Consider the following 21,382-nt stretch of genomic DNA (forward strand, 5'->3'; position numbering starts at 1 on the left):
GACACCTTAACCCGGCACAGCCGGAAGAGGAACTGGCCACCCCTCAGAGCCTGGGTCCTCTCTAGGTTTCTTCCTAGGTTTTTAGCCTTTCTAGGGAGTTTTTCCTAGCCACCAAGCTTCTACACCTGCATTGCTTGCTGTTTGGGGTTTTAGGCTGGGTTTCTGTACAGCACTTTGTGACATCGGTTGATGCAACAAAAAAAAAATGTATTGATTGATTGAGGTTTTAAAACTTTAAAACTATATTATGTGAGCTAAACATTAAAATACAAAATAAAAAAAATACATTAAAACATTTTCCTTAAAATATAATTGTTAGAGATGACTAAAGATACTGTCCCCACTACAACAACAAAAAATACTTAAATACATGTCAATTTGTCCTTGAAACATTTTATTGAAATACTGTAGAATTCCATTCATTCCTATGGAGGACTGCTCCTTCTGGGGAGTTCCAATATGGCCGACCGGTGGCTTCAAAGCCTCTCATTGGCTAATACATAGCATCAGCAATCCAGGGTTTATATACATCATTTGAGTGTAGTAATTGGAGTTTTGACACCATCCTATGACCTCTCCAGGTACAGACTGTCAGTATTAGGTGAGACCCAGGCATGCTGTTTTATCATTTAAGGACTTCATGCTCTCCTTACTTCTTACTATTTATCTACCAATGACTTCATGCTCTCCTTACTTCTTACTATTTATCTACCAAGGACTTCATGCCCTCCTTACTTCTTACTATTTATCTACCAAGGACTTCATGCTCTCCTTACTTCTTACTATTTATCTACCAAGGACTTCATGCTCTCCTTACTTCTTACTGTTTATCTACCAATGACTTCATGCTCTCCTTACTTCTTACTATTTATCTACCAAGGACTTCATGCTCTCCTTACTTCTTACTATTTATCTACCAATGACTTCATGCTCTCCTTACTTCTTACTATTTATCTACTAATCACCATATTCTTTCCTTACTGCTTTGAATGCCCTGCCCACTTCCCTTTACTCCCCCTCCACTGCGACCAATCAAGCCAGAAGTAGAAAAGAGCAGACGCTCTGAGCTATCAAACCAGGAACAAGACTATACTGCCACTACTACTGCAACTCAGTCGACAGAACTCCTGACAGTCAGTGTTCTGTCTGGGAGTGTTCAGAGTCAGTGTTCTGTCTGGGAGTGTTCAGAGTCAGTGTTCTGTCTGGGAGTGTTCAGAGTCAGTGTTCTGTCTGGGAGTGTTCAGAGTCAGTGTTCTGTCTGGGAGTGTTCAGAGTCAGTGTTCTGTCTGGGAGTGTTCAGAGTCAGTGTTCTGTCTGGGAGTGTTCAGAGTCAGTGTTCTGTCTGGGAGTGTTCCCAGTCAGTGTTCTTTCTGTGAGCGTTCCCAGTGTTCCACCATGGTTCTGAACATTCCAGGTGTGGTTGCCATGGCAGTGTTCTATCTGCTGGTCCTGGGGACAGGTTTGTGGGCAGCACGGAAGTCCAGGGCTATGGAGAAGAAAAGTACGGGAGACAAGACAGAGATAACCTTACTGGGAGACAGGAATATCGGCCTGCTTGTGGGAATATTCACCATGACTGGTAGGTGAGGTGTGGCCATGTCTTTAGATCTGTGTAATGCTTTACAACTATACTCACTATTACTGTATTCACACTGTACTGTACCTTTACAACTATACTCTCTATTACTGTATTGACACTGTACTATACCTGTACAACTATACTCACTATTACTGTATTCACACTGTGCCTTTACAACTATACTCACTATTACTGTATTCACACTGTACCTTTACAACTATACTCTCTATTACTGTATTCACACTGTACCTTTACAACTATACTCACTATTACTGTATTCACACTGTACTGTACCTTTACAACTATTCTCACTATTACTGTATTCACACTGTACCTGTACAACTATACTCTCTATTACTGTATTCACACTGTACCTTTACAACTATACTCACTATTACTGTATTCACACTGTACCTTTACAACTATACTCACTATTACTGTATTCACACTGTACTGTAGCTTTACAACTATTCTCACTATTACTGTATTCACACTGTACCTGTACAACTATTCTCACTATTACTGTATTCACACTGCACCTTTACAACTATACTCTCTATTACTGTATTCACACTGTACCTTTACAACTATACTCTCTATTACTGTATTCACACTGCACCTTTACAACTATACTCACTATTACTGTATTCACACTGTACCTTTACAACTATACTCACTATTACTGTATTCACACTGTACCTGTACAACTATACTCACTATTACTGTATTCACACTGCACCTGTACAACTATACTCTCTATTACTGTATTCACACTGTACTATACCTGTACAACTATACTCACTATTACTGTATTCACACTGTACCTTTACACCTATACTCTCTATTACTGTATTCACACTGCACCTGTACAACTATACTCTCTATTACTGTATTCACACTGTACTGGACCTTTACAACTATACTCTCTATTACTGTATTCACACTGTACTATACCTGTACAACTATACTCACTATTACTGTATTCACACTGTACCTTTACAACTATACTCTCTATTACTGTATTCACACTGCACCTTTACAACTATACTCTCTATTACTGTATTCACACTGTACTGTACCTTTACAACTATACTCACTATTACTGTATTCACACTGTGCCTTTACAACTATACTCACTATTACTGTATTCACACTGCACCTGTACAACTATACTCTCTATTACTGTATTCACACTGCACCTTTACAACTATACTCACTATTACTGTATTCACACTGTACTGTACCTTTACAACTATACTCACTATTACTGTATTCACACTGTACTATACCTGTACAACTATACTCACTATTACTGTATTCACACTGTACTGTACCTTTACAACTATTCTCACTATTACTGTATTCACACTGTACCTGTACAACTATTCTCACTATTACTGTATTCACACTGCACCTGTACAACTATACTCTCTATTACTGTATTCACACTGCACCTTTACAACTATACTCACTATTACTGTATTCACACTGCACCTTTACAACTATACTCTCTATTACTGTATTCACACTGCACCTGTACAACTATACTCACTATTACTGTATTCACACTGCACCTTTACAACTATACTCTCTATTACTGTATTCACACTGCACCTGTACAACTATACTCTCTATTACTGTATTCACACTGCACCTTTACAACTATACTCACTATTACTGTATTCACACTGTACCTTTACAACTATACTCACTATTACTGTATTCACACTGCACCTGTACAACTATACTCTCTATTACTGTATTCACACTGTACTGTACCTTTACAACTATACTCTCTATTACTGTATTCACACTGTACTATACCTGTACAACTATACTCACTATTACTGTATTCACACTGCACCTGTACAACTATACTCTCTATTACTGTATTCACACTGCACCTGTACAACTATACTCTCTATTACTGTATTCACACTGTACTGTACCTTTACAACTATACTCTCTATTACTGTATTCACACGGTACCTGTACAACTATACTCTCTATTACTGTATTCACACTGCACCTTTACAACTATACTCACTATTACTGTATTCACACTGCACCTGTACAACTATACTCTCTATTACTGTATTCACACTGTACTATACCTGTACAACTATACTCTCTATTACTGTATTCACACTGCACCTGTACAACTATACTCTCTATTACTGTATTCACACTGTACTATACCTGTACAACTATACTCTCTACTACTGTATTCACACTGTACCTTTACAACTATACTCTCTATTACTGTATTCACACTGTACTGTACCTTTACAACTATACTCACTATTACTGTATTCACACTGTACCTTTACAACTATACTCACTATTACTGTATTCACACTGTACTGTACCTTTACAACTATACTCACTATTACTGTATTCACACTGTACCTTTACAACTATACTCACTATTACTGTATTCACACTGTACTGTACCTTTACAACTATACTCACTATTACTGTATTCACACTGTACCTTTACAACTATACTCACTATTACTGTATTCACACTGTACCTTTACAACTATACTCACTATTACTGTATTCACACTGTACTGTACCTTTACAACTATACTCACTATTACTGTATTCACACTGTACTGTACCTTTACAACTATACTCACTATTACTGTATTCACACTGTACCTTTACAACTATACTCACTATTACTGTATTCACACTGTACCTTTACAACTATAATCTCTATTACTGTATTCACACTGTACTGTACCTTTACAACTATAATCTCTATTACTGTATTCACACTGTACTGTACCTTTACAACTATACTCACTATTACTGTATTCACACTGTACCTTTACAACTATACTCTCTATTACTGTATTCACACTGTACTGTAGAGACAGTATAGATCATTCCTTACCTTTGGACAAACAGCGTGTGTGTGTGTGTGTGTGTCCTGCAGCTACGTGGGTTGGAGGAGGCTTTATCGTAGGGATAGCAGAGGTTGTCTATAACCCTAACCTGGGTCTGGTCTGGGCTTTCATGCCCCTACAGAGCTCCGTCTCCTTCATCATCGGTAAGACGCACACACGCATGCACGCACGCACACACACACAAAGTTTAATATTTCACAATCAGAAATAATCCTTGGAAAATGTAAAAATATCAAAGTTTCCAATATTTAAAGTGACGGGACGTTGTTGTGCTGAAACACACATCCCAGTCTGTATTTTTAACTGACCTTCAATTCATTCAAATATTCTACACACCAAACCTTATCGGCTTGTTATTGGTGCACTGTTTATTTTCTCTCTCTCTCTCTCTCTCTCTCTCTCTCTCTCTCTCTCTCTCTCTCTCTTAACCCCCCCCCTCTCTCCCTCTTCTCCCCGTCTCTCTCTCCCCTCCCTGCCCCATCTCTCCCTCCTTTCTCACTTCCCCCTTTCTCTCCACCCCCTCCCTCCTCTCTCTCCCCCCTCTCTCTCCGTCCACCCCCTCCCCCCCCTCTCTCACTCCCCTCTCTCTCTCACCCCCCCTCTCTCCCTCTTCTCCCTGTCTCTCTCTCCCCTCCCTCCCCCCTCTCCACCCCCTCCCTCCTCTCTCTCCGTCCACTCCCTCCCCCCTCTCTCACTCCCCCCTCTCTCTCTCACTCCCTCCCCTCTCTTTCCCTCCCTCCTCTCCATCGCCTCTCTCCCTCTCACTCTCCCCCCTCTCTCTCCCTCCTCTCTCTCTCCACCCCTCACTCCTCCCCCCCCCCTCCCTCTTTTATCTCAGGTGGTATATTCTTTGCCAAGCCGATGAGGGAGAAGAAGTATGTTACTATGATGGATCCCTTCCAGATCAAGTATGGGAGAGTAGTGAGTGGAGCTCTGGTGTTCCCTGCCCTTGTAATGGATGCACTGTGGGTCGCCTGCACACTCGTCGGACTAGGTGATATGTACAACAAAACAACGGCAGCAAAAGAAACAACTGTTTCAAAAACACACAACACACGTAACCCCTGGTAAACACAAAAGTACAAAATCATTCGATGCACACAAAACACACACACATACGCAGAGTGCAGTTGAATCTCAACCGCAGGTCACTGTCTGGTGTTCCAAAACAGGAGCCACATTCCACCCTGTTTCGAACAACTTAGATAAACAGACACACAGTCATTCAGCCTCTAGCCGGTTTTGGACACCATTACATCTCTGTTAAGGTGTGTCAAGTCACTGGACCCATCCATCCATAGTGACACCCTATTCTCTATATATTCCCAATGGGCCCCGGTCCAAAGTACTGCTCTATGTAAGGGAGAGGGTACCATTGTAGACACAGCCATTCTTTCCTGATGGACCTGTCAGGGTTGTCTTTATGTAGGTTCAACTCTTTAATTCACCCTTATTTTACCAGGTAAGTCGACTGAGAACACGTTCTCGTTTGCAGCAATGACCTCGGGGAATAGTTACAGGGGAGAAGAGGAGGGGGATGAATGAGACAATTGTAAACTGGGGATTATTAGGTGACCGTGATGGTTTGAGGGCCAGATTGGGAATTTAGCCAGGACACTGGGGGTTAACACCCCTACTCTTGCGATAAGTGCCATGGGATCTTTAATGACCACAGAGAGTCAGGACACCCGTTTAACGTCCCATCCGAAAGACACCCTACACAGGGCAATGTCCCCAATCACTGCCCTGGGGGATTGGGATATTTTTTAGACCAGAGGAAAGAGTGCCTCCTACTGGCCCTCCAACACCACTTCCAGCAGCATCTGGTCTCCCATCCAGGAACTGACCAGGACCAACCACGCTTAGTTTCAGAAGCAAGCCAGCAGTGGTATGCAGGGTGGTATGCTGCTGGCACAAGTTGGTGAGATGCTGGACCCAGGTCGGTTCTAGACAGAGTAACCTGGGGAATAGTTTCACAACGCCCCAGCTTGGTGAGATGCTGGACCCAGGTCGGTTCTAGACAGAGTAACCTGGGAAATAGTTACACAACGCCCCAGCTTGGTGAGATGCTGGACCCAGGTCGGTTCTAGACAGAGTAACCTGGGGAATAGTTACACAATGCCCCAGCTTGGTGAGATGCTGGACCCAGGTCGGTTCTAGATAGAGTAACCTGGGGAATAGTTACTCAATGCCCCAGCTTGGTGAGATGCTGGACCCAGGTCGGTTCCAGATAGAGTAACCTGGGGAATAGTTACTCAATGCCCCAGCTTGGTGAGATGCAGGTTTGTTCTAGATGGAGTAATTTGATCAGGGAGGGGAAACAGGTCAGGTGGGTTTTTTAATTACCACTTGTTGAAACTCAGTCATTCTTCATTCTAGCTGGCGTGTGAAGAATGTTGTTTGTTACTTCAAGCCCGGTAAGCAAGGCTCTTCACACTTCCAGTACAACGGCGAGGGACCAACTCAGTTTAACCTGGTTTTACAGTTTTTATCTGTGGTACCACAAAACTGTGTTAGCCCGCTGAGCTAAAAGTGTGTGTGTGTGTGTGTGTGTTTGTGCTGCAGGTGGCACCATGAGTGTAATTTTGGACCTGCCCTACTCTTACTCTGTGGGGATTTCTGCAGTGGTGGCCATCATCTACACTCTACTGGGAGGACTCTACTCTGTAGCCTACACCGACGTCATCCAGCTCATCCTCATCTTCTTCAGTCTGGTGAGTGACAGGCGGCCATTTTGAATCCAATCCAGTCTGTTGAGGGACAGGCGGCCATTTTGAATCCAATCCGGTCTGGTGAGGGACAGGCGGCCGATTTGAATCTAAACCAGTCTGGTGAGTGACAGGCGGCCATTTTGAATCCAATCCAGTCTGGTGAGGGACAGGCGGCCGATTTTAATCTAAGCCAGTCTGGTGAGGGACAGGTGGCCATTTGAATCTAAACCAGTCTGGTGAGGGACAGGCGGCCATTTTGAATCTAAACCAGTCTGGTGAGGGACAGGCGGCCGATTTGAATCTAAACCAGTCTGGTGAGGGACAGGCGGCCGATTTGAATCTAAACCAGTCTGGTGAGGGACAGGCGGCCGATTTGAATCTAAACCAGTCTGGTGAGGGACAGGCGGCCATATTGAATCTAAACCAGTCTGGTGAGTGACAGGCGGCCGATTTGAATCTAAACCAGTCTGGTGAGGGACAGGCGGCCATATTGAATCTAAACCAGTCTGGTGAGTGACAGGCGGCCGATTTGAATCTAAACCAGTCTGGTGAGGGACAGGCGGCCGATTTGAATCTAAACCAGTCTGGTGAGGGACAGGCGGCCATTTTGAATCTAAACAAGTCTGGTGAGGGAAAGGCGGCCATTTTGAATCTAAACCAGTCTGGTGAGTGACAGGCGGCCGATTTGAATCTAAACCAGTCTGGTGAGTGACAGGCGGCCGATTTGAATCTAAACCAGTCTGGTGAGGGACAGGCGACCATTTTGAATCTAAACCAGTCTGGTGAGTGACAGGCGGCCGATTTGAATCTAAACCAGTCTGGTGAGTGACAGGCGGCCGATTTGAATCTAAACCAGTCTGGTGAGGGACAGGCGACCATTTTGAATCTAAACCAGTCTGGTGAGGGAAAGGCGGCCATTTTGAATCTAAACCAGTCTGGTGAGTGACAGGCGGCCGATTTGAATCTAAACCAGTCTGGTGAGGGACAGGCGGCCATTTTGAATCTAAACCAGTCTGGTGAGGGAAAGGCGGCCATTTTGAATCTAAACCAGTCTGGTGAGTGACAGGCGGCCGATTTGAATCTAAACCAGTCTGGTGAGTGACAGGCGGCCGATTTGAATCTAAACCAGTCTGGTGAGGGACAGGCGGCCGATTTGAATCTAAACCAGTCTGGTGAGGGACAGGCGGCCATATTGAATCTAAACCAGTCTGGTGAGGGACAGGCGGCCGATTTGAATCTAAACCAGTCTGGTGAGGGACAGGCGGCCATTTTGAATCTAAACCAGTCTGGTGAGTGACAGGCGGCCGATTTGAATCTAAACCAGTCTGGTGAGGGACAGGCGGCCATTTTGAATCTAAACCAGTCTGGTGAGGGACAGGCGGCCGATTTGAATCTAAACCAGTCTGGTGAGGGACAGGCGGCCATTTTGAATCTAAACCAGTCTGGTGAGGGACAGGCGGCCATATTGAATCTAAACCAGTCTGGTGAGGGACAGGCGGCCGATTTGAATCTAAACCAGTCTGGTGAGGGACAGGCGGCCATTTTGAATCTAAACCAGTCTGGTGAGGGACAGGCGGCCATTTTGAATCTAAACCAGTCTGGTGAGGGACAGGCGGCCGATTTGAATCTAAACCAGTCTGGTGAGGGACAGGCGGCCATTTTGAATCTAAACCAGTCTGGTGAGGGAAAGGCGGACATTTTGAATCTAAACCAGTCTGGTGAGGGACAGGCGGCCATTTTGAATCTAAACCAGTCTGGTGAGGGAAAGGCGGACATTTTGAATCTAAACCAGTCTGGTGAGTGTAAGGCCGTGGAAACATTGTCCAAGTATTTTGGATGGAGCCAACACCTTTTTCAATAGGAGTGATCTGTTGTCGGATGATTGACAACGGAGATAATTGCCCAACAAAAAACACACAAACGGTCTGTCTTTTAACAGATGGAACTCATCTGAACATAGTTGACTACAGATGTACGTTTGATGGACGAAAACAGAAAATTATCATTATCATATACAATTTAATGTATGCTCATGTGTCTCATTGTGGCTGCACCCGAAGACAGGAGTTAATCATTTTTAATTTGGGCTTTTCTGTCTCTGCTGCCAGTGGCTGTGTGTCCCGTTCCTCATGGCCAACCCAGTGGTGGGTGACATCACCCAGACAGCTTTCAACCACACCCACCAGGCCCCCTGGCTGGGACACATGGAGAAGGGGAAGGTCTTCAAGTGGGTTGATGACTTCTTATTGGTGGTGAGATCAACTGATTCATTGATGGACGGATGATTCATTTGTTAATGTGTTAAATAAGTCAAGTAAGTTAGACAAGGATGGAATAAGCATTTGATAAGTAAAACATATGCATACTCCTCTATATTACAGTCATATCACCAGTCTCTACATTACAGTCATATCACCAGTCTCTACATTACAGTCATATCACCAGTCTCTACATTACAGTCATATCACCAGTCTCTACATTACAGTCATATCACCAGTCTCTACATTACAGTCATATCACCAGTCTCTACATTACAGTCATATCACCAGTCTCTCCTCTCCTCTACATTACAGTCATATCACCAGTCTCTCCTCTCCTCTACATTACAGTATTATCACCAGTCTCTCCTCTCCTCTACATTACAGTATTATCACCAGTCTCTCCTCTCCTCTATATTACAGTCATATCACCAGTCTCTCCTCTCCTCTACATTACAGTCATATCACCAGTCTCTCCTCTCCTCTACATTACAGTATTATCACCAGTCTCTCCTCTGCTCTACATTACAGTATTATCACCAGTCTCTCCTCTCCTCTATATTACAGTCATATCACCAGTCTCTCCTCTCCTCTACATTACAGTCATATCACCAGTCTCTCTCCTCTCCTCTACATTACAGTCATATCACCAGTCTCTCCTCTCCTCTACATTACAGTATCATCACCAGTCTCTCTCCTCTCCTCTACATTACAGTCATATCACCAGTCTCTCCTCTCCTCTACATTACAGTATTATCACCAGTCTCTCCTCTCCTCTATATTACAGTCATATCACCAGTCTCTACATTACAGTCATATCACCAGTCTCTCCTCTCCTCTACATTACAGTCATATCACCAGTCTCTCCTCTCCTCTACATTACAGTATTATCACCAGTCTCTCCTCTCCTCTACATTACAGTATTATCACCAGTCTCTCCTCTCCTCTATATTACAGTCATATCACCAGTCTCTCCTCTCCTCTACATTACAGTAATATCACCAGTCTCTCCTCTCCTCTATATTACAGTCATATCACCAGTCTCTACATTACAGTCATATCACCAGTCTCTCCTCTCCTCTACATTACAGTCATATCACCAGTCTCTCCTCTCCTCTACATTACAGTATTATCACCAGTCTCTCCTCTCCTCTACATTACAGTATTATCACCAGTCTCTCCTCTCCTCTATATTACAGTCATATCACCAGTCTCTCCTCTCCTCTACATTACAGTCATATCACCAGTCTCTCCTCTCCTCTACATTACAGTATTATCACCAGTCTCTCCTCTGCTCTACATTACAGTATTATCACCAGTCTCTCCTCTCCTCTATATTACAGTCATATCACCAGTCTCTCCTCTCCTCTACATTACAGTCATATCACCAGTCTCTCCTCTCCTCTACATTACAGTATTATCACCAGTCTCTCCTCTGCTCTACATTACAGTATTATCACCAGTCTCTCCTCTCCTCTACATTACAGTCATATCACCAGTCTCTCTCCTCTCCTCTACATTACAGTCATATCACCAGTCTCTCCTCTCCTCTACATTACAGTATTATCACCAGTCTCTCCTCTCCTCTACATTACAGTATTATCACCAGTCTCTCTCCTCTCCTCTACATTACAGTCATATCACCAGTCTCTCCTCTCCTCTACATTACAGTATTATCACCAGTCTCTCCTCTCCTCTATATTACAGTCATATCACCAGTCTCTCCTCTCCTCTACATTACAGTATTATCACCAGTCTCTCCTCTCCTCTACATTACAGTCATATCACCAGTCTCTCTCCTCTCCTCTACATTACAGTCATATCACCAGTCTCTCCTCTCCTCTACATTACAGTATTATCACCAGTCTCTCCTCTCCTCTACATTACAGTATTATCACCAGTCTCTCCTCTCCTCTATATTACAGTCATATCACCAGTCTCTCCTCTCCTCTACATTACAGTATTATCACCAGTCTCTCTCCTCCCCTCTATATTACAGTCATATCACCAGTCTCTCTCCTCTCCTCTACATTACAGTATTATCACCAGTCTCTCTCCTCTCCTCTATATTACAGTCATATCACCAGTCTCTCTCCTCTCCTCTACATTACAGTCATATCACCAGTCTCTCCTCTCCTCTACATTACAGTCATATCACCAGTCTCTCTCCTCTCCTCTACATTACAGTCATATCACCAGTCTCTCATCTCCTCTACATTACAGTCATATCACCAGTCTCTTCTCTCCTCTACATTACAGTCATATCACCAGTCTCTCTCCTCTCCTCTACATTACAGTCATATCACCAGTCTCTCTCCTCTCCTCTACATTACAGTCATATCACCAGTCTCTACATTACAGTCATATCACCAGTCTCTCCTCTCCTCTACATTACAGTCATATCATCAGTCTCTCCTCTCCTCTACATTACAGTCATATCACCAGTCTCTCTCCTCTCCTCTACATTACAGTCATATCACCAGTCTCTCCTCTACATTACAGTCAGATCACCAGTCTCTCTCCTCTCCTCTACATTACAGTCATATCACCAGTCTCTCCTCTACATTACAGTCATATCACCAGTCTCTCTCCTCTCCTCTACATTACAGTCATATCCCCAGTCTCTCCTCTACATTACAGTCAGATCACCAGTCTTTCTCCTCTCCTCTACATTACAGTCATATCACCAGTCTCTCCTCTACATTACAGTCATATCACCAGTCTCTCTCCTCTCCTCTACATTACAGTCATATCACCAGTCTTTCTCCTCTCCTCTACATTACAGTCATATCACCAGTCTCTCTCCTCTCCTCTACATTACAGTCTTATCACCAGTCTCTCTCCTCTCCTCTCCATTACAGTCATATCACCAGTTTCTACATTACAGTCATATCACCAGTCTCTCTCCTCTCCTCTACATTACAGTCATATCACCAGTCTCTCTCCTCTCCTCTACATTACAGTCATATCACCAGTCTCTCTCCTCTCCTCTACATTACAGTCATATCACCAGTCTCTCTCCTCTCCTCTACATTACAGTCATATCACCAGTCTCCTCATTACAGTCATATCACCTGTCTCTTCTCTTCTCTCCTCTACATTACAGTCATATCACCAGTCTCTCTCCTCTCCTCTACATTACAGTCATATCACCAGTCTCTCCTCTCCTCTATCATACAGTCATATCACCAGTTTCTACATTACAGTCATATCACCAGTCTCTCTCCTCTCCTCTACATTACAGTCATATCACCAGTCTCCTCATTACAGTCATATCACCAGTCTCTCCTCTCCTCTCCATTACAGTCATATCACCAGTCTCTCTCCTCTCCTCTACATTACAGTCATATCACCAGTCTCCTCATTACAGTCATATCACCAGTCTCTCTCCTCTCCTCTACATTACAGTCATATCACTATTCTCTCTTCTATCTTCCAACCATTTATTTTCTCTTCTGCTCAAAACTCTTTGCTCCACCTTGATAAGGAAGAATCAATATGCAATACACTCGTTCATTACAAACTGAGTCAAAACTTTGAGTGAAGTTCAGTTGTGTAATAGCAAAAGAGACTCAACAGCTGAATCCCGTACCGTTGGAATGGCAGCACTCTCTCACATCCTATCAAAGCTCCCTCCTCTCATGCCATGAGATATTTTTGTTCCACTAACATGACACAGCACTTTCCACAGACGCTTTCACCCTCATTAAGGACATGGTCTTGTGTTAACCATGACCCAGGAGTTTCTACAATCTCAACCAGTGTTGGCACCATCTTATCTTGTTGTTGTTAGGCCATGCAACCTATCTGTGGTTTCCAGTCTCAAGCTTTCTAACAGACAGTCCCCTCAAAAAACCACAAACAGCCCTTTCCTCGACTTCACCATGACTCTACAATTCAAAAAACATCCTGGAGACTCAAGGCCTCATTCTACTTCTCCTTAAACAACACAAACAGAACTTATTAATGTAAGTCATTTTGCAGGGACTCTTATCCAGAGGGACTTACAGGGCTAAGTGCCTTGCTCAAGGGCACCTCGGCAGATTTATCACCTAGTCTGCTCAGGGATTCAAACCTTAACAGCGATTCTACCTGCCACCATTTCACAATCTAACAACCTCCTTTATGTTCTTGTCATCCTCCTTGTCATCTTCCCTTTCTCCTCGGTCTCCTTATCCTCCCCCTCCTCTTCTCCCTCCCTCCCCTCCTCCCTTTCTTCTCCCTCCTCTCCTCTTCTCCCTCATCCCCCTCTCTCCTCAGGCGTTGGGTAGCTTGTCTTTCCAGTGTTTCCACCAGAGGACGCTTTCTGCCTCCTCCTCGTTTAACGCCCAGGTCACCTGCTTCGCGGCTGCTGCCATGGTCCTCATCCTGGGGATCCCCTCTGTCCTGGTCGGGGCTGTAGCCGCTTCCACAGGTAATACAGTACAAAAAGCTTTTCCAATCCCGGAGCAGACAAGGTTGTGCCCTTGTGCAAGGCACTGAAACCCTTATTGCTCCAGGCGTGAAATGGTCGTCTCTGACCCCAACTCTCCGCCGGCGTCTCGGGGGGAGTTGGGATATGTAGATAAAAACACATTTGATTTTTTTATTTCACCTTTATTTAACCAGGTAGGCTAGTTGAGAACACCTTTATTTAACCAGGTAGGCCAGTTGAGAACACCTTTATTTAACCAGGTAGGCTAGTTGAGAACACCTTTATTTAACCAGGTAGGCCAGTTGAGAACACCTTTATTTAACCAGGTAGGCCAGTTGAGAACACCTTTATTTAACCAGGTAGGCCAGTTGAGAACACCTTTATTTAACCAGGTAGGCCAGTTGAGAACAAGTTCTCATTTACAACTGCGACCTGGCCAAGATAAAGCAAAGCAGTGCAACACAAAACAACAACAGAGTTACACATGGAGTAAAACAAACATACAGTCAATAATACAGTAGAAAAAAGTATATAAACAGTGTGAGCAGATGAGGTAGGATAAGGGAGGTAAGGCAATAAATAGGCCATAGTGGCGAAATAATTACAATATAGCAATTAAACACATGTTCTCTTGTTCAAGAATAACGGACAAATATAAGCACCTCCAAGTTAATATTATTAAAGGGGATATAAAGTTTCAGAGAAGAAGAGTTGTGTGTCGTTGACTGGTTTGTCTGTTATCTGATGTCCGTATACTGCTCCTATCATCTACCTCACATCCTGAACCATAACACACTCCAATCTAGTGGCAGTGTCCTGGTGTTGTGGCTAGAGTGCATGTTTTGTTATTACTCTCTGTGGAGCACGAGATCCCGTGATCATTGTGGAGAAGAAACTAACGTCTGTGGGTGTGGCCTAGCGTTTGGCTGGAGCAAGGACTCTGGGTAGCCAGACGAATTATAACCTGGGCCTGTATCCACAAAGCCTCTCTGAGTAAGAGTTGTCGTACTTGTGTTTATGCTTTTAGACTTCATCAAAGTGCGATTGTCAAAATGACCAAACTTTATTGACACTTTCCTGGTGTGTCTCCAGACTGGAACCTGACATCGTACGGGTCTCCGTCTCCGTATGAGCGCAACGAGACGGGATTGGTGCTCCCCATCGCCCTGCAGCACCTGGCTCCGCCCTACGTGTCCGTCATCGGCATCGGGGCCATCGCCGCCGCAGTGATGTCATCCGTGGACTCTGGCCTGCTCAGCTCCGCCTCCATGTTCTCCTCCAACATCTACAAGAACATCATTCGGAAGCAGGTGAAGAGTTGGGTGCAGGCTTTTGTTCTATCCCATCACTTACACCTCATTCTAATAAATTGGTGTGTGACGAGATACTCAATACAGTAGAGGTGACTAAGGAATTTAGGTCTGTTTTCCCATATACAGATTAATAAACCTACTAGTCCAGAACTGAAACACATTCTCAATGGAGATGATGATCCATTATGTTCATTAGTCCTGTTCTAGGTCATAGGTCATGTATCAGAAAATCACCACTAAATGCATAAATAAGTGTTTTTTTCCAATTTCATCCATTTTTGGGACATTGGCAAGACATTTTTCAATTCCCATTTGAAAACATTGCATTGGGTTCAAAAGTGTGCTGGCATTTTGGGACAAATAGCCTAACTCCGTGCTCCCTCTTGTGACTTCTCTGAGTATTACACCACAGGGCTGTTCAAGCTCTTCTGACTTCTCTGTGTATTACACCACAGGGCTGTTCAAGCTCTTCTGACTTGGATAATTATGACTGCTGTGCCTCCATCTTGGATCTGTCCTGACCACTGTGCCTCGGTCTTGGATCTGTCCTGACCACTGTGCCTCCATCTTGGATCTGTCCAGCCCACTGTGCCTCCATCTTGTATCTATCTCTCCTCTAGGCCTCAGACAGGGAGATACAGTGGGTGATCCGTGTGTCGGTGGTGGTGGTGGGGCTGTGTGGGATGGCCCTCACTCTCCTCCACAACAGTACCTATGCCCTGTGGATCCTGGCGTCTGATCTCTCCTACACCATCATCTTCCCTCAGCTCATCTGCGTCCTCTTCTTCCAGGTGTGTGTGTGTGTGTGTGTGTGTGTGTGTGTGTGTGTGTGTGTGTGTGTGTGTGTGTGTGTGTGTGTGTGTGTGTGTGTGTGTGTGTAACATGCAGAGTTGATATTGTGTGGGCCTTATCTTTTCCCTGCATCACAAACATGGTGGTGTGTCACTAGCCTGAGTGCCAGTCTGTTTGTGATGTCGTCATGCCAACTCACTCATCATCATGCCAAATGGTCGGCTCTAGAGATGGCAAGAGCACAAACCGGCCCTAGCCACAAAGCGTCTCAGAGTAGGAGTGCTGATCTAGGATCAGGCCCCAACCTGTCCATATCATCTTATTCATTATGATCAGGTTCCAACCTGTCCATATCTAAATCATTATAATCTAGGATCAGGTTCCAACCTGTCCATATAATCTAATTCATTATGAACTAAAAGGCTAAACTAATCCTAGATCAGAACTCTTACTCAGAGAGGCTTTGTGGATACAGGCCCAGGTTATAATTTGTCTGGCTACCCAGAGTCCTTGCTCCAGCCAAACGCTAGGCCACACCCACAGATGTTAGTTTATTCTCCACAATGAGTCTGGATCTGAGTACCTCCCCGATTCTTCACCGAATGTGAACACATTCAGGACCGTCTGATTGGTCCAGAAACCGATGGGTTGGACCAGAACCAAAACACGTGGGTAAAACAGCGGTTTGAAAATGTGTAATTGGCTTTGATACTCTGATGAGTTATTTTACTGCTGCTCTTTAATTATTTGTTACTTTTATTTCTTTACTTTAAAAACAAAACTGCATTATTAGTGAAAACTTCTTAGGGCTGAAATCGCGTTAACGGGATCGATATGACAACAGCCAGTGAAAGTGCAGGGCGCCAAATTCAAACAACAGAAATCTCATAACTAAAATTCCTCAAACATACAAATATTTCACACCATTTTAAAGATACACTTCTTCTTAATCCCACCACAGTGTTATTTTCAAAAAGGCTTTACAGCGAAAGCACCACAAACGATTATGTTAGGTCACCGCAAAATAACAGAAAAACTGTCATTTTTCCAGCAAAAGACAGGAGTCACAAAAATCAGAAATAGAGATACAATTAATCACTAACCTTTGATGATCTTCATCAGATGACACTCATAGGACTTCATGTTACACAATACATATATGTTTTGTTCGATAAAGTTCATATTTATATCCAAAAACCTCAGTTTACATTGCCACCATGTTCAGAAATGCCTCTAAAATATCCAGAGAAATTGCAGAGAGCCACAGCAAATAACAGAAATACTCATCATAAACTTCGATGAAAAATACATGTTTTACATAGAATTAAAGATAAACTTGTTCTTAATGCAACCGCTGTGTCAGATTTCAAAAAAGCTTTACGGCAAAAGTACAACATTCAATAATCTGAGAACAGCGTTCAGCCACAAAAGGAAGCCATACAGTTACCCGCCAAATTGTGGAGTCAACAAAAGCCATAAATAGCATTATAAATCTTCACTTACCTTTGCTGATCTTCGTCGGAATGCACTCCCAGGACTCCCACTTCCACAAGAAATGTTTGTTTTGTTCGGTAATGTCCATCATTTATGTCCAAATAGCTACTTTTGTTAGCGCGTTTGGTAAAACAAATCCAAAGTCAGGAAGCGCGGTCACTAAAAGCAGAAGAAATGTCAAAAAGTTCCCATAACAGTCAGTAGAAACATGTCAAACGATGTATTGAATCAATCTTTAGGATGTTTTTAACATAAATCTTCAATAAATGTTCCTCCCGGAGAATTCCATTGTCTTCAGAAGTGCGATGGAACAGAGCTCCCTCTCACGTGAACACGCATGGTCAGCTCATGATAGACCTTACTCCTTCCCCTCTCCTTCGCCCCCACTTCACAGTAAAAGCATCAGACAAGGTTCTAAAGACTGTTGACATCTAGTGGAAGCCATAGGAAGTGCAAACTGACCCATATCCCACTGTGTATTCAATAGGCGATGAGTTGAAAACCTACTAACCTCAGATTTCCCACTTCCTGGTTGGATTTTTTTCTCAGGTTTTTGCCTGCCATATGAGTTCTGTAATACTCACAGACATCATTCAAACAGTTTTAGAAACTTCAGAGTGTTTTCTATCCAATACTAATACTAATATGTATATATTAGCAACTGCGCCTGAGGAGCAGGCCGTTTACTTTGGGCACCTTTTCATCCAAGCTACTCACTACTGCCCCTGCAGTAAGTAGGAATTTCAATGAATTCGGCGCATGTGACAAATACAATTGGATTTGATCCAATCGCTGATGACCCTGTTTTGCACAATGCCCCTCATTGTCCCTCGTCCCCACAAACGATTTCAACGATGGCACTGGAACTAAAGTATGTAGGAAACGACAGAGCAGAAAAATAAGTTAGTGTGAGTCATCAGGCTAGGCTAGAATATCACTTCTTCAAAACAAATCCCTTCATCTTCCAACAGGTCTCCAACGGCTATGGAGCCGTGGTGGGATACCTCGTAGGGGGCCTGATGAGACTCCTCTGTGGGGAGCCCATCTTCAACCTCGCCCCTGTCCTCCACTTCCCTGGATGCACCCTGGAGGACGGCGTCTATGTCCAGCGCTCCCCCATCAGGACCATATGTATGCTTCTGGCCCTGGCGGCCATCTTGGGTTTCTCCTGGCTGGCTCAGCTGATGTTCAATAAGGTCTGGTTGCCCGAGAGGTGGGATGTGTTCCAGGTGAAGTTCCAGACTTTGCCACTTGGTGGCGCCAGAGAGATGAAAGAGAAGGAGGAGGATGGTGCAGTCTCTGAGCCCATGCTTGACACCACAAAGTGTTAAAGTTTTGATCTACCTACTTTTACAGGCCAGTTTCCCAGACACTTCCCTGGACTACAAAGCACTTTGTTTTGGTGCATATTTTTTGTTTATTGGACAAGATAGAGAAAGGAAAGATCTATTGCACATCCAAATCATTCTAAAGAAGGCTATTTAAAATCGATTGTGTAGCTCAATTAAGTTACTTATGTGATTTGAACATAAAGCGTGAAAAAGGCTGTAACATCGGTACCACCGACTTGCATTGGATTTGTTCCACAAAAGCATGGATTGCGGTCGTACCTTGTCCATAGGCTGATTACAGGGTAAGGCAATCAATCCTATTATGTCATTTGGGTGAACTCTCTCTTTAGTCTAGGAGTAGGCTTAATGATCTGTGTCTGGGAAACTTTGTTACCTCATCCCCACCAGATTACCTCATCCCCACCAGATTACCTCATCCCCACCAGATTACCTCATCCCCACCAGATTACCTCATACCCACCAGATTACCTCATACCCACCAGATTACCTCATCCCCACCAGATTACCTCATCCCCACCAGATTACCTCATCCCCACCAGATTACCTCATCCCCACCAGATTACCTCATACCCACCAGATTACCTCATCCCCAATCCTAACCGGAGCCATTAAGAGGTGAAACTAAGATCAGACCTCTTATCAGTGGTTATTTAGAGGCAATTTCTAGCCTACCTACTCCTCATATCATACTGAAAGTTATGTGATGCTCACTTGAGAGGATCTTGGTGCTAACATTTTATATACACTTTGATATAAACAATTTCCCTACCTATTCATAGTTAAAATGGTCATGGTGAATTGATTTGCAAGCCTTGTTGTGAAAATGTCTCTTTTTCTCAATTTGGGGAAACTGTTTTTTACATCTTCACTGTTGTTGTAAAGATATCTGTGGTTTAAAGGGTTGGATGATTCAGCGTCACTTGGAGAACAAGGAGCTCCAGGAAAGCCGAAGCCCACTAGGAGGGAGGGGTATACTACCCCATTATACTAGTAGGGGGGGTATACTACCCCATTATACTAGGAGGGAGGGGTATACTACCCCATTATACTAGTAGGGGGGGTATACTACCCCATTATACTAGGAGGGGGGGGTATACTACCCCATTATACTAGGAGGGGGGGGGGGTATACTACCCCATTATACTAGTAGGAGGGGGTATACTACCCCATTATACTAGGAGGGGGGGTATACTACCCCATTATACTAGTAGGAGGGGGGGGGGGGGTATACTACCCCATTATACTAGTAGGAGGGGGTATACTACCCCATTATACTAGGAGGGGGGGTATACTACCCCATTATAATAGGAGGGGGGGGTATACTACCCCATTATACTAGTAGGGGGGGTATACTACCCCATTATACTAGGAGGGGGGGGGTATACTACCCAAATTATACTAGTAGGGGGGGTATACTACCCCATTAAACTAGGAGGGAGGGGTATACTACCCCATTACAGGAGGAGTTTGAGACCACCTTCCTGAACGACCAGGCCAAGCACCACGCTTCCATCAGGCTCCTCAGCTGTAGTGGCGGGGGAAGGAGCGCTCAGGATCCATTCTGAGGACCAACTGTTCTGGGAGAGACCAGCTCTCTTTAAAAGGGATGGGCTACATCCAAACCGTAGAGGATCCAGTGTAACTCTCCAGCAACATTGTCTGCTGTCTGTCTGTAGTCTGTCTGTAGTGAATACATTGCTACTTTGCAAACTTTTACTCATTCCATCCAACCTGTAATCCCCAGGCACAGACTACAAAAAGAGCCTGGATCAAATGAGAGTAATATGCCATACAAACTCATCACATCTCAGCTACAGGCCCTAAACTATTTCTCAGACTTGGCCTGTTTAATATTATATCTCTCACTCCTAAAGCTGCACTTATAAATTAACTTCTTACTGACAGTCAGATAGATGTGATCAGTTTAACAGAGACCTGGTATTACTGACAGTCAGATAGATGTGATCAGTTTAACAGAGACCTGGTATTAATGACAGTCAGATAGATGTGATCAGTTTAACAGAGACCTGGTATTACTGACAGTCAGATAGATGTGATCAGTTTAACAGAGACCTGGTATTACTGACAGTCAGATAGATGTGATCAGTTTAACAGAGACCTGGTATTACTGACAGTCAGATAGATGTGATCAGTGTAACAGAGACCTGGTATTACTGACAGTCAGATAGATGTGATCAGTTTAACAGAGACCTGGTATTACTGACAGTCAGATAGATGTGATCAGTGTAACAGAGACCTGGTATTAATGACAGCCAGATAGATGTGATCAGTTTAACAGAGACCTGGTATTACTGACAGTCAGATAGATGTGATCAGTTTAACAGAGACCTGGTATTACTGACAGTCAGATAGATGTGATCAGTTTAACAGAGACCTGGTATTACTGACAGTCAGATAGATGTGATCAGTTTAACAGATACCTGGTATTACTGACAGTCAGATAGATGTGATCAGTGTAACAGAGACCTGGTATTACTGACAGTCAGATAGATGTGATCAGTTTAACAGAGACCTGGTATTATTGACAGTCAGA

General features: G+C 43.8%; 1 protein-coding gene across 1 annotated transcript; it reads left to right on the forward strand.

Moving 5' to 3' along the window:
* Positions 1 to 1,055: 1,055 nt before the first annotated feature.
* On the forward strand, positions 1,056 to 19,848 carry LOC118941531 (high-affinity choline transporter 1-like). Its single transcript, XM_036955457.1, has 9 exons — positions 1,056 to 1,579; positions 4,524 to 4,637; positions 5,333 to 5,488; positions 7,060 to 7,208; positions 9,287 to 9,457; positions 13,724 to 13,877; positions 14,970 to 15,187; positions 15,811 to 15,981; positions 18,448 to 19,848. The coding sequence occupies exons 1-9, from the start codon at positions 1,396 to 1,398 to the stop codon at positions 18,805 to 18,807; spliced, it is 1,677 nt and encodes a 558-aa protein (XP_036811352.1). The 5' UTR covers positions 1,056 to 1,395; the 3' UTR covers positions 18,808 to 19,848.
* The last annotated feature ends 1,534 nt before the right edge of the window (positions 19,849 to 21,382 follow it).

This window comes from Oncorhynchus mykiss, chromosome 19 (genome assembly GCF_013265735.2).
Source record: "Oncorhynchus mykiss isolate Arlee chromosome 19, USDA_OmykA_1.1, whole genome shotgun sequence".
In the NCBI taxonomy this organism is placed as follows: Eukaryota; Metazoa; Chordata; class Actinopteri; order Salmoniformes; family Salmonidae; genus Oncorhynchus; species Oncorhynchus mykiss.

Bases quoted from the DNA above. Each gene is read 5' to 3' on its own strand.
- LOC118941531 (XM_036955457.1), top strand. From the start codon at position 1,396: ATGGTTCTGAACATTCCAGGTGTGGTTGCCATGGCAGTGTTCTATCTG. The intron at 9,458-13,723 runs GTGAGATCAACT...CTCTCTCCTCAG, and splicing joins TTGATGACTTCTTATTGGTG to GCGTTGGGTAGCTTGTCTTT. The intron at 15,188-15,810 runs GTGAAGAGTTGG...TCTCTCCTCTAG, and splicing joins AGAACATCATTCGGAAGCAG to GCCTCAGACAGGGAGATACA.